General features: G+C 46.0%; 1 protein-coding gene across 2 annotated transcripts in view; it reads right to left on the reverse strand.

Annotated features, from left to right (window-relative positions):
• Window positions 1–421: 421 nt before the first annotated feature.
• The window catches only part of LOC147018929 (uncharacterized), a 302,533-nt gene continuing 288,609 nt past the window's right edge, over window positions 422–14,345 (reverse strand). Inside the window, exon 14 of one of the 2 annotated variants that reach the window (XM_085899057.1) lies at window positions 422–2,266. In XM_085899057.1, coding sequence (XP_085755183.1) covers window positions 2,081–2,266 — 186 coding nt within the window. In that variant the 3' untranslated portion in view covers window positions 422–2,080. The remainder of the gene's footprint in view (window positions 2,267–14,345) is intronic. The other variant, XM_085899050.1, reaches the window with a different exon arrangement.

Genomic DNA, 14,345 nt, shown 5'->3' on the forward strand with positions numbered 1-14,345 from the left:
GAAAATTTTACGACGTACTTGCCGTATGACACACGCTCCACATGCGATGGAAATAAGTTGTATGCACGATATGCGATCGTTGACACACATCGACACACGTTACTTGTAAGGTGCTCATAAGTCGAAACACGTCAAGGTAATGTTTGGCGTCAGTGTTCCAGACTCCCGGTTTTTTTTTTCTTCGGTATGACGGTGTTCAGTGTACAGTGCGGTTATGATTTAAATCGTTGAGCGGCAGCCTATTAATTATATTATATTATAACGGCACTAGAAATCGAAGTGTCAAAATCACCATCATACCGAAGGAAGGAAAAAAAAAAAAACTAAAAAAAAAAAAACCAGGGAGTCTGGAACACTGACGCTAACCATTACCTTGATGTGTTTCGACTTATGAACACCTTTCAAGTAATGTGTGTCGATGTGTGTCACCGATCGCGTAACGTGAGTACAACACGTAACTCATAGGTTAGAAACAAGTTTCGGGTACGCTAAACATTACCTCGATGTGTTTCGACTTGTGAGTAACTCACAAGTAACGTGTGTCGACGTGTGTCAACGATCGCGTGACGTGCCTACAACTTATGGCCAGCGTTATGTGGAACGTGTGAGTCATACGCTGGCATAAGTCTTAAAATTTCAAGCATGGAAAATTTGAGGACAACCGAAAAGTACAACGTTTAAAGCCAGCGTACAACGACGTATGGCAGTGTTTTTCAGCGTGCTCTCAATGTTATCAAAACTTATCCATAACGTATTCGACGTGTACCAGCGTTTTAGACAAATTTTCCAAAAATCGGCATAAGCTGGCTAAAACGTCAAGGTGTGACTGGGCCTTTAAAACCATTTTATCCTCCAACTTTTTTCACATAATAAATACAATGTATCAAGACACAAAAGACAAGTTTCAATCAATCTCTTCATTTGTAAAAGATACTGAGAAATATGTCGAGGACATAAAATTGAATAAGGATAAATATAACAACTATTGGATAAAAACAATTATGGTGAATAATATGAGTTCTTCAATTTCCTTCAGTGGAAGGGCTTTTAGTTTCCTGGAAGAACATCAATTAAAGTATCTCTAACAAAAGTTTCTCCTCTCCTTCTGGTAATATATTCAAAAATATATAAAGCAATGAAACAAGAAAAAGTATCAAAAAATAAAAACCTTATGGATGAAGCTTTAGAAAGAAAAGAAAAGACCATCTGTAATATGCAATGAGAAATTTGTATTTTTTTAAACAACCCTAAAGATGTAAATCCTGATGAAATAAAGGATGTTAATATTGTTGTGGGCTGGGGTTCGGCGGCAATAAACGACCATAAGGTGGAGCAGTGGAGTCGTCTCCCACTGAACACCCGGAATTAGGTCGTGACTCTCGGACAACTCCGAGAGGTCACAGGTCACTTAGAGGACCGTGGTCGCCAATATTTCGACGGCGTGAGGTAGGGTCCACTTGTCTAATTCCAATTTACCCAAGTACTCACACCGTCCAACTACTGGGGAAACCACACCCTCGGCCGACTTTGTCCGAATCGATTCGCTATCACCGACTCGGATCCGGCGTAACCGAGCGGAAGTTACCAAAGCCACGCCGGACCAAATGAACAATTTACGGCACGAACAGCTTCACTAATTCTCAATACGCACCTTGCTAGGCCAATGAAGGAAAGCACAGAAAACAAGCTGGTACATTTAACCCTGCGTTAGTACCATGGTTTTTTTTTTTTACGCCGTTAGTACCCTGGGGCGTTTGAGCACCCCAACTTTTAAATTATAAATAAAGCATGTAAGCAAAAATAGCATGAAGTTTAACTCATTTATTTAGTGAACGCATGCAGGATTATACATATTATGAAATTTCAATTTGATTTCATAGTACATGAGTACATAAATACATCAAGACAATAATAGAAAACAAAATTTATCAAAACTCATGAGCTACAGCAGAAACATCCTCATCACTCACTTTCATCACCTGATATTGTATTTTGGCACTCAATGCAACTGACAGTCAACTTGCTGTGTTCTTTACACGCATGTTTACCACACTGGTTACACACTGTTTTCACTTTATGATCACGTGACCTGGGACAGAATGCACATCTCTTTTCCCCCTGTGACGAGTGGGGTTGTTTGGGCATTGGGCATGCAGGGAACCTTCTTTTTGATAATTTCTGGTTTATTCTTACCTCCAGAGTTTGGGTCAATTTTGTCATCATAGTGCATGCTGCTGACAAGAAGAACATTTTTCTTCTTCTTACTCTGCGGGATGTATGAAACTAGTGTCATTTTGTCTGTGAAACCAAATATGCTGTCATAAATACATCTGTTCTTTGTCTCTAAGAATTCCTTAGGAATTTCAAGCTTATTTTTTCAATACCTTGTTAGTACCCTGAGGTATTCTTTCTCCGCACACTGAGAAATGACATCTACCTCTCACAAGAGTTCCCACAGGACCGTGAAAAATTTTGAGCACACTCAACACACAGAATCGTGAAGCTACTGCGGAGAAAATGGATATTAGTGCGCACATCTATAGAAAACGGGACATTTAAAAAAATTGGGGTTTCCAAACATCCCAGGGTACTAACGCAGGGTTAACAGGGGTTTATTTATAAAGAATAATCGGGGAGGGAGACAGAGCAGAGTTATCATGAATAACGAAATGTAATGTACAAGCAAAGGAAAGCACTTACACAATTTCTACTTACAGACGGGGCCCACACACACACACACACACACACACACACACACACACACACACACACACACACACACACACACACACACACACACACACACACACACACACACACACACACACACACACACACACACGAAACGAACCCCGTGGGTCTTTAGTCGGTGGAGCCGGGCTGGGGTGCCTGTCCCACATCATGCGGTCACACCGACCCGAATCCACGACCCGAAGTCCACGGCCCACGACGCTGGCTGCTCGGTCACCAGACTTGGCCTCCAAAGGTAGGCAGACCGCTCCAACCACGACCACGACCGTCTGCAGAGCCCTGGGTCGACAACCACCCAGCCACGATGACAGACCGCTCGGCAATCGCCACGATCTCCTCGCTGCCGAACCCTGCTCATGACAACCACTCTACTCTTCTGAGGTGTGAGGGGTCTCTTCTCCTCGCCACTCGCCTCCTGATTGGACGAGGGGTTGTCGGACGACTCGTGGTCACCTCCCGATTGGCTGGGGCGTGCGTGTCATGCACGCCCTCCGCTCATTCGCTGGAGGAAACGTCCATGCCCTGCCTTGGGGCGGAGCCTCGATCTGAGGCATTCAGCCAAAAACACGTGGGCAATAGCGACCAGGTCGAGTGCGGGACGGTGGCGTTGTTATAGTGGATGTCGTAGTAGTAGTTGTTGTAAAAAAAACTAACTAAAACATAACTCGTAGCGCACACACGAAATTCCCATTACACAGAAGGAGGGAGTCTAACTATAAACACATACTTATCGAAATAACTAAGCTAAGTCTTTGTCCATACCCACTCCCTTAGTTTGCAACAAGAAAACTACAAAATTTAGCCCCATTTTATTTTATTCTTTTTTTTCTTTCTTTTATAATTGCTTGTCCCTAACCCTCCTACTGTCTTTGTCCGGCTAACCTAGCCTGTCCGTCTACTCCCATCCCCTAAGATCCTTTTTGGAGGGGAATAAGGGAAAGACTAGTGACCTGTCTCGAGGCCCAATGGAGCCTCAGAATAGCCTCCTCAGAGTTCAGAAATCTTCCCAAAGTGAGTCCAGCGGCCTACAGAGAGCGAAGGGGTGGATGGTGTGAAGGGGTACATTTTTTCCTGACTACCCTAGCAATTATTACATTTTAAACTATCCCCAGGGCTTTTCAACATGCCTGTTTCTTTAAACTATCGGTTCTAACCACGATTCCCGTCACCTGTGTTGGTGTCCATTTTCAATTTGGGCCCTGCCCGCAAATTTTCTCTCGTGCTCTTGCACAATTTCTTGGCTGGGCAGCGTGGCTCAACTGGCAGGGACTTCCGTCTGCCAAACCCAAACTATGGCACCCCCGGGCCCTGAGGCTGTCTCCGGGGCTACCTTCTCCCAATGAACATGGGGAGTGCCCTTCTTGGCGACTCGCCCGTATATGCCCACATGGCATCTTGGTGCTACGGGTCCCGTTTCCAACAGGCCACCCATGCCCAGTACACTATCCCGGTCCCTTGGACCCATGGCCTACTCTGGCCAACTAGTCCAGTGCCCGGGGTGCCCTCTACTCAATACGCTCACTTCAACAGCCACGCTCCCAGCCGGTCAATGAACTCTTGCACCCCTCCAAAAGGTATCGTGCCTTCGTACACCAACAATAACAGAACGACCTCCTTTTGGTAAATTTAACTAACATTACACTGACCCCGGGTTCCCTTGTTGGGATTCACTCCTCCCCCCAATCATTCATTCGTACCATGCATTCCACATTCACTCCACTCACACTCAGGGCCTGCTGACCCATATTCACTCATCATGTTCCTTTCTCGATTTTGTTTTTCTTTTTTACAACACACTCTAACAACTACATCCCCCGAACTATCTCCTGCTCCCTGTCATCCCCTATTCAACTGCACATTCCTTTTAACTCGACTGCTAAGCTACGTCCACACTATATGGTCCATGTCTGTCCGTGTCTCCCGAAATCCATTTCTAATCTAACCTAAACTCCCACTAACTGTTCCTCGGGCCCTATGAGGAACTGTTCCTGCCCCATGAGGCCGGTCTATCTATCGCTAAACCCTTCCCACTAACTAATGCTCCTATGCCCAAGCAGGATGTCTACCACATCCTGGCCAGGGCTGTGTATTCGTAGCAAGGCCCCTCGAACCTTGCACTTCCAGGGCGGCGGTTTACAGCACGCCCGTTCGTCCCTTTTGTCGGATGATACCTGGGGCCTTGTCGTCGCCCAGCTAATTGCAACAAGCGCTCCCTTTCATGGTGTTCCCCATGTGAACTGCACACTCGTTACACGGCTTTCGTCCAGCGCGGATGACGTCACTCGCACCTGGCCCGCCTCGCGTGGTTCGCTTCGCACACGAACCCCGTGAGGCTTACCATGACGCCACCAGGACCCGCTCCGTGCAGCACGTCAGCCTCCGTGCATGTGCTCATATGGGGCCATGTGCTTTCCAAATTCACTCCGTAGTCGCCATTTTAGCCGTCCACGCGACGGTCTCTACCAAAACGCAGGATGTTCATGCGCCGGCTTCTCGAGTAGCGTTCGCCCAGACCGCTCAGAAAACGAGGAACAGACCTTGGACGCAACGTTCCGCGGAGCCGGGGAGATGTCCAAAATAAACCCGTCTACTGTCTGGGTCGGTCCACGTACCATTTCCACACATGCCATGTCACTCACACGTTTCAACAAACTCGCACCACTCATACACTTTACCACACACTCCGGGACAATCACATCGGGGATTCTTGTTAACTCAAGGGGTCCTGGGATCTATACCCCCCCCAAATTCTGCATGTAACCGTTCACATCATGCACCCGCTTAACCTTGTACGGCTCTACCGGACTCACCTGGTCGCAGTCCACTTCGATGGAGCATACTGTCTCCCCCTGTTCCTGAGGGAGGCCATCCTGATGCTCGCACCGGGTCACGAAACATTCCCCATGCTCAACCTCATTGTCCCTTCCCATCTCTACCTGCGTGTGCTTGTCTATAATTTCATGTAGTTTCTCCTCTACTTCTTCTAATCCCCATGTCTCTGTTTTCATTTCCGTTGTCTCTTAATTTTTTCCGGCACCCCCTCGTGTCTTGTTTTACACGTCTCCCCATCAATTATCATGGCGTCGCTCGTCATCTCGACCTCACCCGTCTCCATTGCGGGCCGGACACATTCCACACTCCCCCTCGGTTCGGTCGTTCCGCCATGTACAGTGCCGATCTCATCTGCCATTTTGCCTTTCACCTCCTTCACACTCACCCTCATTGCCTCCTGACCTGACTGCAGGCTTACCCCATGCTCTGCATTTCACCCCGCTGTGTTCGCATATCTTCCTTCATTTTTTGTGCGCTCGCATCCATTTTCCTTTCCAAATCTTTCAAGTTCCGGTCCATCCTTTGCGCATTCGCATCCATTTTGTTGTTCTGTTCTTGCACATCACCCCTCATTCGGCTTTCCATTCCTGCCAGCATTGCCATCAACTGGCCCATGGCAAGTGGACTCGCGCAGCGGATCCGCCATGATGGTGTGCGGAACCGGCCGGGATCGGCTGGAGGGGGGATTTGACGGAGGGGGGGGGAGTGTCATATGTCGCCACTGCCACTCCCAATACCCCTTCTGGGTCTTCCTGCATGGGGGTGTCATCCTGGACCATGGGTTCCACTACACTTACACCTAAACCCACCTGAGCCAGCTCATCTTGGCCCGCCATGGTGCGTCTGAGAACAATTTAAACACTCGCAATTTGGAGGGAACGGGGGGGGGGGGGATGGGTTGCTCCGCACACCCCTGATCCGACTCCCGTGAATTTCTCTATGGAGGCGGAGGGCCGAATCACACTCCTGATCACCAATTTGGTGTAATTGGTGTCCTGCAAATTTTCTATGGAGATGGAGGGGTTCGTACACCACTCCTGACAACCAATTTGTTGTGGGCCGGGGTTTGGCGGCGATAAACGACCACCAGGGGGAGCAGTAGGGTCGCCTTCACCAAACACCCCGGAATTTAGGTCGTGACTCTCAGACAACTCTGAAAGGTCACGGGTCACTTAAAGACCGTGATCGCTAATTCTCTGATGACGTGGGGTAGGGTCATTAGCCAAATTTCAATATACCTAAGTACCCAAGTCATCAAATTACCAGGGAAGTCACACCCTCAACGGACTCTGTCGAACCAGGTCGCTCTAGTGACCTCGGTCCAGTGACACCGAGCGGAATTACCAGAGTCCGTCGGACCAGGCATTTGGGTGCAATGCCCCCCCATGGCGCATCTGGTGCCCCCACCACTTGAACGCCACCCAATTATGCCCTGTTGCACCCTGTGAACAACTTAGTGTTTAAGGACGAGCGCCCACTGTGAACTCCTTGCTGTTTAAGAGTTCACCTGTGTGAACTAAAACCCTTATTCAGATGTTCAACATGGTGAATAATAAGGCCTTCTTGAATAAACTGTTCTTTAATAATATCCTTCTTTGAATAACAGTCAAGAGATAAGTGTGCGCTTCCCAGCGCATCTCCAAAAGCAATGGGCAAGACAATACAGTCCAAGGCCACAAGATAAAAGATAATAACGCAAGCACCAAGGCCAGCAGCAAACACGACAGACAGCAGCCAAGACCTCGTGTCGAATGTCGATGTTGTGGGTGGTTTTATGTATCGTGGATCATTTAGTTTTAAGGAATAGCCAATCAGCATCTTCGATATGGAGGCCCTATTGAGTAGGTTACCTGCTTGGTTGTAAGTTAGGTATAAATGTAATATCGTCATAATATGATAATATGAATAAGGAAAAGACGTAAATTTACATAATTAAAGATGAAGTGCACCGCGTGACCTTCACAACCTCCATCTTACAAAAGTGATTTTCTAATAAAAAATTAAAAATATGTGTGTTTGCAATCGTGCTTACATTTGAAATTATACAGATAAAACCTGTTTTTGGTGGATGCATCATTTAATAAATAAAACCTTCAACCGTCAAATCTGGCGAGTCGTGACATTAGTGACGCGAGTCATGAGGAACGAGTCACGGAGAGCACGAGCTTGCAGCAGGAGAAAAAGACGTGGATGATGGATATACGAAAATGGCTAAGAAAAGGAAAAAATGCAACCGACGAAAATAAAGAAGATGACGAAAGACATGTTGTGGGAGGAGTTGGAGGAGGAGGAGGAGGAGGAGATGATCATGTCGATGAAATATCGACAGAAGATGGCCAATTTAAATAAATATTATAATTGTGCCCCCCCCCTCCAGTTCATATGTCCCCCTTAATACTGAGCCCTGGCGACGGGCCCGCGTCGGACCCAATGACAACTTACGGTACAGACGGCCTCACTATTTCTCAAGCCTGCACTGTGTTGGGTCAATGGTAGAAACGACAGGCAACGAACTGGAACATTTAACAATTGGGGGTTATTTATAAGTGAGGGGGACACAGAGAGCAGAGTTATCCGAATAAAAGAAATGCAGGCAATGTACAGTGAGCGAAAAGCACTTAACAATTCTACCTAACAGAATGGCGCCACACACACACACACACACACACACACACACACACACACACACACACACACACACACACACACACACACACACACACACACACACACACACACACACACACACACACACACACACACACACACACACACACACACACACACGAAATGGGCCGGTTGGGCACCTTTCCGCCTTGTGTGGTCTGGTCGAGACGAGCTGGTTCGGGGGGGAACTCGAACCCACACCTTCGTCGCCACACCAAGCACCAGGGATCACGCTCTCCAACCAACCACGCACCAACGAACCAAGACCAAGGAGAAGACCAGAGACGATGATGACCCAGGACCAGACGAACCAACCAGCACCAAGACCTGCGACCCCCAAGAAAAGCGCTCCGGAGCCTGGCATTCCTTCATTCATTTCTTGTCCGGGGTGAGAAAATCGCCATGAGGCATCTCAACCCTCATTAGCCAGGGTGTCGTGGGAAAGTCCCCCTTTGTGGCAATCTCAACCCTCATTGGCCGGGGTGTCATGGGAAAGTCCCCCTTTGTAGCAATCTCAACCCTCATTGGCCGGGGTGTCGTGGGAAAGTCCCCCTTTGTGGCTATCTCAACCCTCATTGGCCGGGGTGTCAAACACAGCTTGGTCAACACTGGTCGAAGTAAGGAAGTCTCAGTTTCAACTGTGAAGAGATGACTTTGAGCTGCAGGTTTGACAGGTCGAGTGGCAGTAAGAAAGCCATTGCTAAGATGGCAAAATAAGAAAAAGAGGCTTGCCTGGGCCATGAAGCACCACCAGTGGACTACTGAAAACTGGAAGGTCTTATGGACCGATGAATCTAAATTTGAAATCTTTGGTTCATCACGCAAGGTTTTTGTATTCCGTCGGGTATACGAAATTATGGTTCCTCAGTGTGTGACACCAACTGTCAAACATGGAGGAGGAAGCGTGATGATCTGGGGCTCTTTTGCTGGATCTAGAGTCGGCGACTTGCACAGAGTGACTGAAACCCTGAACCAAAAGTGCTGCCACAGCATTTTGCAGCACCATGCATTACCCTCTGGTCTATGCCTAGTTCGTCAGGGGTTCATCCTACAGCAAGATAAAGACCCAAAACATACCTCCAGGTTATGTCAGAACTACCTTCGAAGAAAGAACAAGATGGTAGGCTTCAAATCATGGAATGGCCAGCACAGTCTCCAGACTTAAACCCCATCGAGCTGGTTGGGGATGAACTGGACAGAAGAGTGAAAGCAAAGCAACCAGCAAGTGCAACATATTTGTGGGAATTTCTGCAACAGTGTTGGGAAGAACTTTCCAACAATATTTGATTTCCATTGCAGAAAGAATGCCACGAGTATGTTCGGCTGTTATGTCTGCAAAAGGTGGCTACTTCGAGGAGTCAAAAATATGGATTAAATTTTGTTCAACAAAACGATTCCATGATTTCTTTTTTTATCTGTAATTGTTTATTTGTTGTATAATTTAATCTCAGTACATTGAAACATTAAACTGCTTAAATTACAGTAACAACTGCAAAAATGGGGGTGTTCTCAAACTTTTGACCGGTAGTGTATGTATGCATGTATGTATGTATGTACGTCTGAAAATCAAGAAACTGACCTCAAACAAGACAATATGAGGCCATTTTGGTCCATCAATGCTGTGGTGCACTCCAAGGTTAATTTTTTTCTGCAGCTTTAAACATCAATCTTCTTGATTAGAGCAGGAGCTCGGTGACTTTTATTCAACGTGGAAGGTGCAGATGTTTAAGGGTGCCAGTAGTGTAGAGTAGGGTTGGCAGATCACAGAAACCCAATTCTTAAGTTGCACCAGTGGTGGGTGTGGTTGGTGGCGCCACCCAAATCCAAGATGGCTGTTTCGATATAGGCTAAAACCAATATTGTCATACATCAAGTAATACTAGGCCAACTCCAATGATCTTGGTATGCATTCTGATAGTTTTGGGTATGCCCAATCTAATGGAGAGGGTGTCATTATCATCCAAGGTCAATGTCATGAGATAAAGGTCAATATCACAGTTTTTGGTCAATTTTATGCCTGTTTGACCTTGACCCTTTGATTCAAGGTCAAATCTGATGACATGAAATGATTCCCCATACATGATTTCCTATTAGTGCCTAAAGTGCAAATACCAATCCAGTGTCATTTGACAGGGATAAGCAGATTGAATGAAAAAATATAATCTTAAGGTCCACGCTCACTGACCCGATAGACCCCCAACCTGCCCCTTACCAGCCCACCCGAACTGCCCCCCCCAAGCATCTGGTCGGACAGTCGACTATGCTCGGATGCGGTCGTCGAGTTTTCAACATGATCAAAATTGTGGGGTTGGTTGGATAGGTCGGGTGTCATTAACGCTCTCCTCATGCCCTCTCCTCCCCCTCTCTTGGAGGAGAGGAGGAAAGGGAGAGGAGAGGGAGGAGGAAAGGGAGAGGAGAGGGAGGAGGAAATGGGGGAGGAGAGGCCGGGATGAGTAGAGGCCAGGATGAGGAGAGGCTAGGATGAGGAGAGGCCAGGATGAGAAGAGGCCAGGATGAGGAGAGGCCAGGATGAGGAGAGGCCAGGATGAGGAGAGGCCAGGATGAGGAGAGGGGATGAGGAGAGGGGGAGGAGGGGAGGGGGAGGAAGGGGGGTAAAGAGCAAGGAGGGAAGAGGGAGGAGAGGCTGGGATGAGGAGAGGGGAAGAGGAAGGAGAGGGAAGAGGACTGGCCTCCGACCTGCCAGACCTGCCCCCGACCTCCATCGACCTGCCAGATGTGGCAGTCGGTCCAGTCTGGGGCCAGTCGGCCCAGTCGGCCCAGGTCGGGCAGGTCGTTGGGGCAGTTTGAGTGGGCCGGTCGGGGGCAGATATGGCCAGTGGGCGAGGGCCTTAAGAATAGGATTTGTGGTGGAAAGCTTACTTAAGAACAAGGTTAATTCGATTTATAGGTATGGCAGATTTTACATATACATAGAGTTCATTTGTAACCATTACATTCAGTCATGACAAAGTGCAGATCTCGTGACTTGGCATTTTTTATAATTTTGTACTCATCAAAAATGTGTTCTGATTGGAAAATGTGAGTCTTAAAAAAGAAGAAGAAAAAAAATTAATTTTCAAATAAATTTATTTTGACCACCTGCATGAATTTTTCTGGAAAAGAAACAAATTGTTAATTGTTATGGTTTGCATGACAATGCCCCACTACAATCTGTTTCTATATATTACCTAACCTATTTACCACCACCATGCATATATACATATAGAACTAATCTACCACTTCTAAAATTTAGGGATCTATCTTATCTATCACCACCATGGATATGCATAATTGACTAATTAAAATAAAACCCACATTGAGAAAATTCTGCTTTTATACTGCCAGGCTTGGTTTAAGTTCAATGAATGGTATTGTGTTGTTATCAGAGTTAGTCTTCATCTGAGGATAGACCGTCTTCAATCTGATGAAGACACGTTGAGGTCATCAGAGCTTTCTTGATGTGAGTGATCCTCTTCCTCTGGAACCAGTGACTCTGGAAGCTGTTGACCATCAAACCAAATGATTTCATACTGCTCTTCATGCAACTCCCAGCCATCATTTGAAGATGGATGCTGATTTAATTCTGATAAATCAGCAATGGCCCACATCTTTGCTACAAATGATGACCGTTTTATGTGTTGGGAAATTTGTTTCGCAGGGAGGAATCATGCTACCATCAATTCCCTTCAGCTTTGCTCGTGCATTCCGAGATCTAGCTTTTGGTCGATACGCCTTTTCAAAGACATTATACCGATGGCAATTCAGTGACATGACTTTTCCCTTAGCCCCATACATCTGAGCTGTATATGTCTTAAGGATTTCTATGTCTGGGTCAGTCAGCGAACCTCCAGCCATTTGTGAAAATGCTCATGTTTCTGGCTGTTTGACCTTGACCCCTTGATTCAAGGTCAAATCTGATGGCATAAAATGATTTCCCCATACATGATTTCCTATTAGTGCCTAATACATGACTAAGCCCTCAGACCAATATTTAAAACATTACAGGGACTTTAAAAAAGAGGGGGGGGACCCATTCCCAGAAATGGAGGAATTCCCCCCTTAGTCCAAAAATAGTCAAATTTCCAATCTCTTTTGCACTAGATTTCTTAATTCCTCATAAAAACATTCCATTTTGTTAGTTATACATGTTCTTGGTACTGTTATGCATTATATTTATACATTATTTCATGTTGAAAGTCTTTAAAATGCTCAAAATCTTACCTTATTTGTTGTTGCCGAGTTGCTGCAACTCTGCATGACACTTGAATTTGTCAGAAATTTGTCACATGACATAAGGGGGGCGATCCCAAATCGATTTATAGCTTACTTTAATATGCCTATAACTATTTAAATACTTGTCTGAGAGCTTAGGTATGTATTGGGCACTAATAGGAAATAAGGTATGGGGAATAATTTCATGTCATCAGATTTGACCTTGAATCAAACGGTCAAGGTCAAACAGGCATAAAATTGACCAAAAACTGTGATATTGACCTTTATCTCATGACATTGACCTTCGATGATAATGACACCCTCTCCATTACATTGGGCATACCCAAAACTATCAGAATGCATACTAAGAACATTGGAATCGGCCTAGTATTATTTGATGTATGACAATATTGGTTTTAGCCTCTATCGAAACAGCCATCTTGGATTTGGGTGGCGCCACCTACCACACCCACCACTGGCGCAACTTAAGAATTGGGTTTCTGGGATCTGCCAACCCGACACAACACCACTGGCACCCTTAAACATCTGCACCTTCCATGTTGAATAAAAGTCACCTAGCTCCTGGACTAGATGGTTTACTGAAGTCTAATAACCCAATTTTGATTGGGTGACCTGGCTTGGGTGGGATACCCAGCGCTGCCCGGGTAAAAAACTACGTAGGGATTCTGGCACATGTTGTGCATTGAAAACGTTGAAATCTTATAAATATTTTTATAATTGGGGAAACATTGGGGAAACAGTAATTTTGTGTGCCGATGGACATCGAAGCCAATACACCAGGAAAAATCACAGAACCATCGGAAAGCATCCATACATAAAAATATAAATGAATGAAACACAAAAAAAGAAAATAAATAAATGTAAAATCAAATGCAGGTGAGTGACCCAGGACAATGGGGAAGATCAATTGGGTTATGTGAAGATCGGTTCGTATGATTACACAATTAAGCACACCCCGCTAGTATGTGTATATATCTACACTAATAAATATTAGTGTGTGTGTGTGTGTGTGTGTGTGTGTGTGTGTGTGTGTGTGTGTGTGTGTGTGTGTGTGTGTGTATGTGTGTGTGTGTATCTCCTCCAAAACTCCAAAACCATAAAACCAAGCAGCCTGACACTTTGGATGCATATGAAGAAAACTCCAAGGAAGTGCAAGAGAGAAAATTGAAAATTGGGTGTTTGGGTTAATTAAAACACCCCGTTTGAAGATAATTAACAGCCTTATTTAATTATATCCTTCATGATCCTCGGTTACCTCGCTCAATATGGGGTCTTTAGGGGTTTCTTGGGTTACCTCGCTGGCTCTGAAGCCGCCATGCTTTTTGGCCTGCTCAACCATGCTTTGACTTGGAACAGACTGCAACATTTTCTTGATAATGATAGTCTTTTTTCACTTTCCTCACTCATCGAATGTCTGTTCAGCATAGATATGAATCGTTGGGTACATTGAAATGCTGATACAGTAAATGCCTGGAGATGCCAGCGCTCGTGGTTTTATTTTATTGTGCCCATGTAATAACCGTGAGAATTTCTTAAACTAACCCCAATTACAAAATTTAACCTCCAGATTTGAACTCAGCAGAAGTTCCAATGCTAAAGAAAGTATTCATTTGCCCAATTCGGACATTGCATGGGCGTTTCCGGGTGCATAGTTTTATTGACAGCAATTGGTAAAGCCATCCCACCCCCCCCCCCTTTTCACGCTGCCACCCTTCCTCCTCCCCTCATGCTGCCACCCCTTGCCCTCCCCGTTCGGTGCTCCCCCTTCCCCTCCCCTTTCAGTGCCCCCCTTCCCCTCCTCCTCCCCTTTCGGTGCCACCCCTTCCCCTCCCCTCTCAGTGCCACCCCTTCCCCTCCCCTCC

The sequence above is a fragment of the Eptatretus burgeri genome, chromosome 10 (genome assembly GCF_056783735.1).
Source record: "Eptatretus burgeri isolate ZD-2024b chromosome 10, Ebu_testis_v1, whole genome shotgun sequence".
Lineage (NCBI taxonomy): Eukaryota > Metazoa > Chordata > Myxini > Myxiniformes > Myxinidae > Eptatretus > Eptatretus burgeri.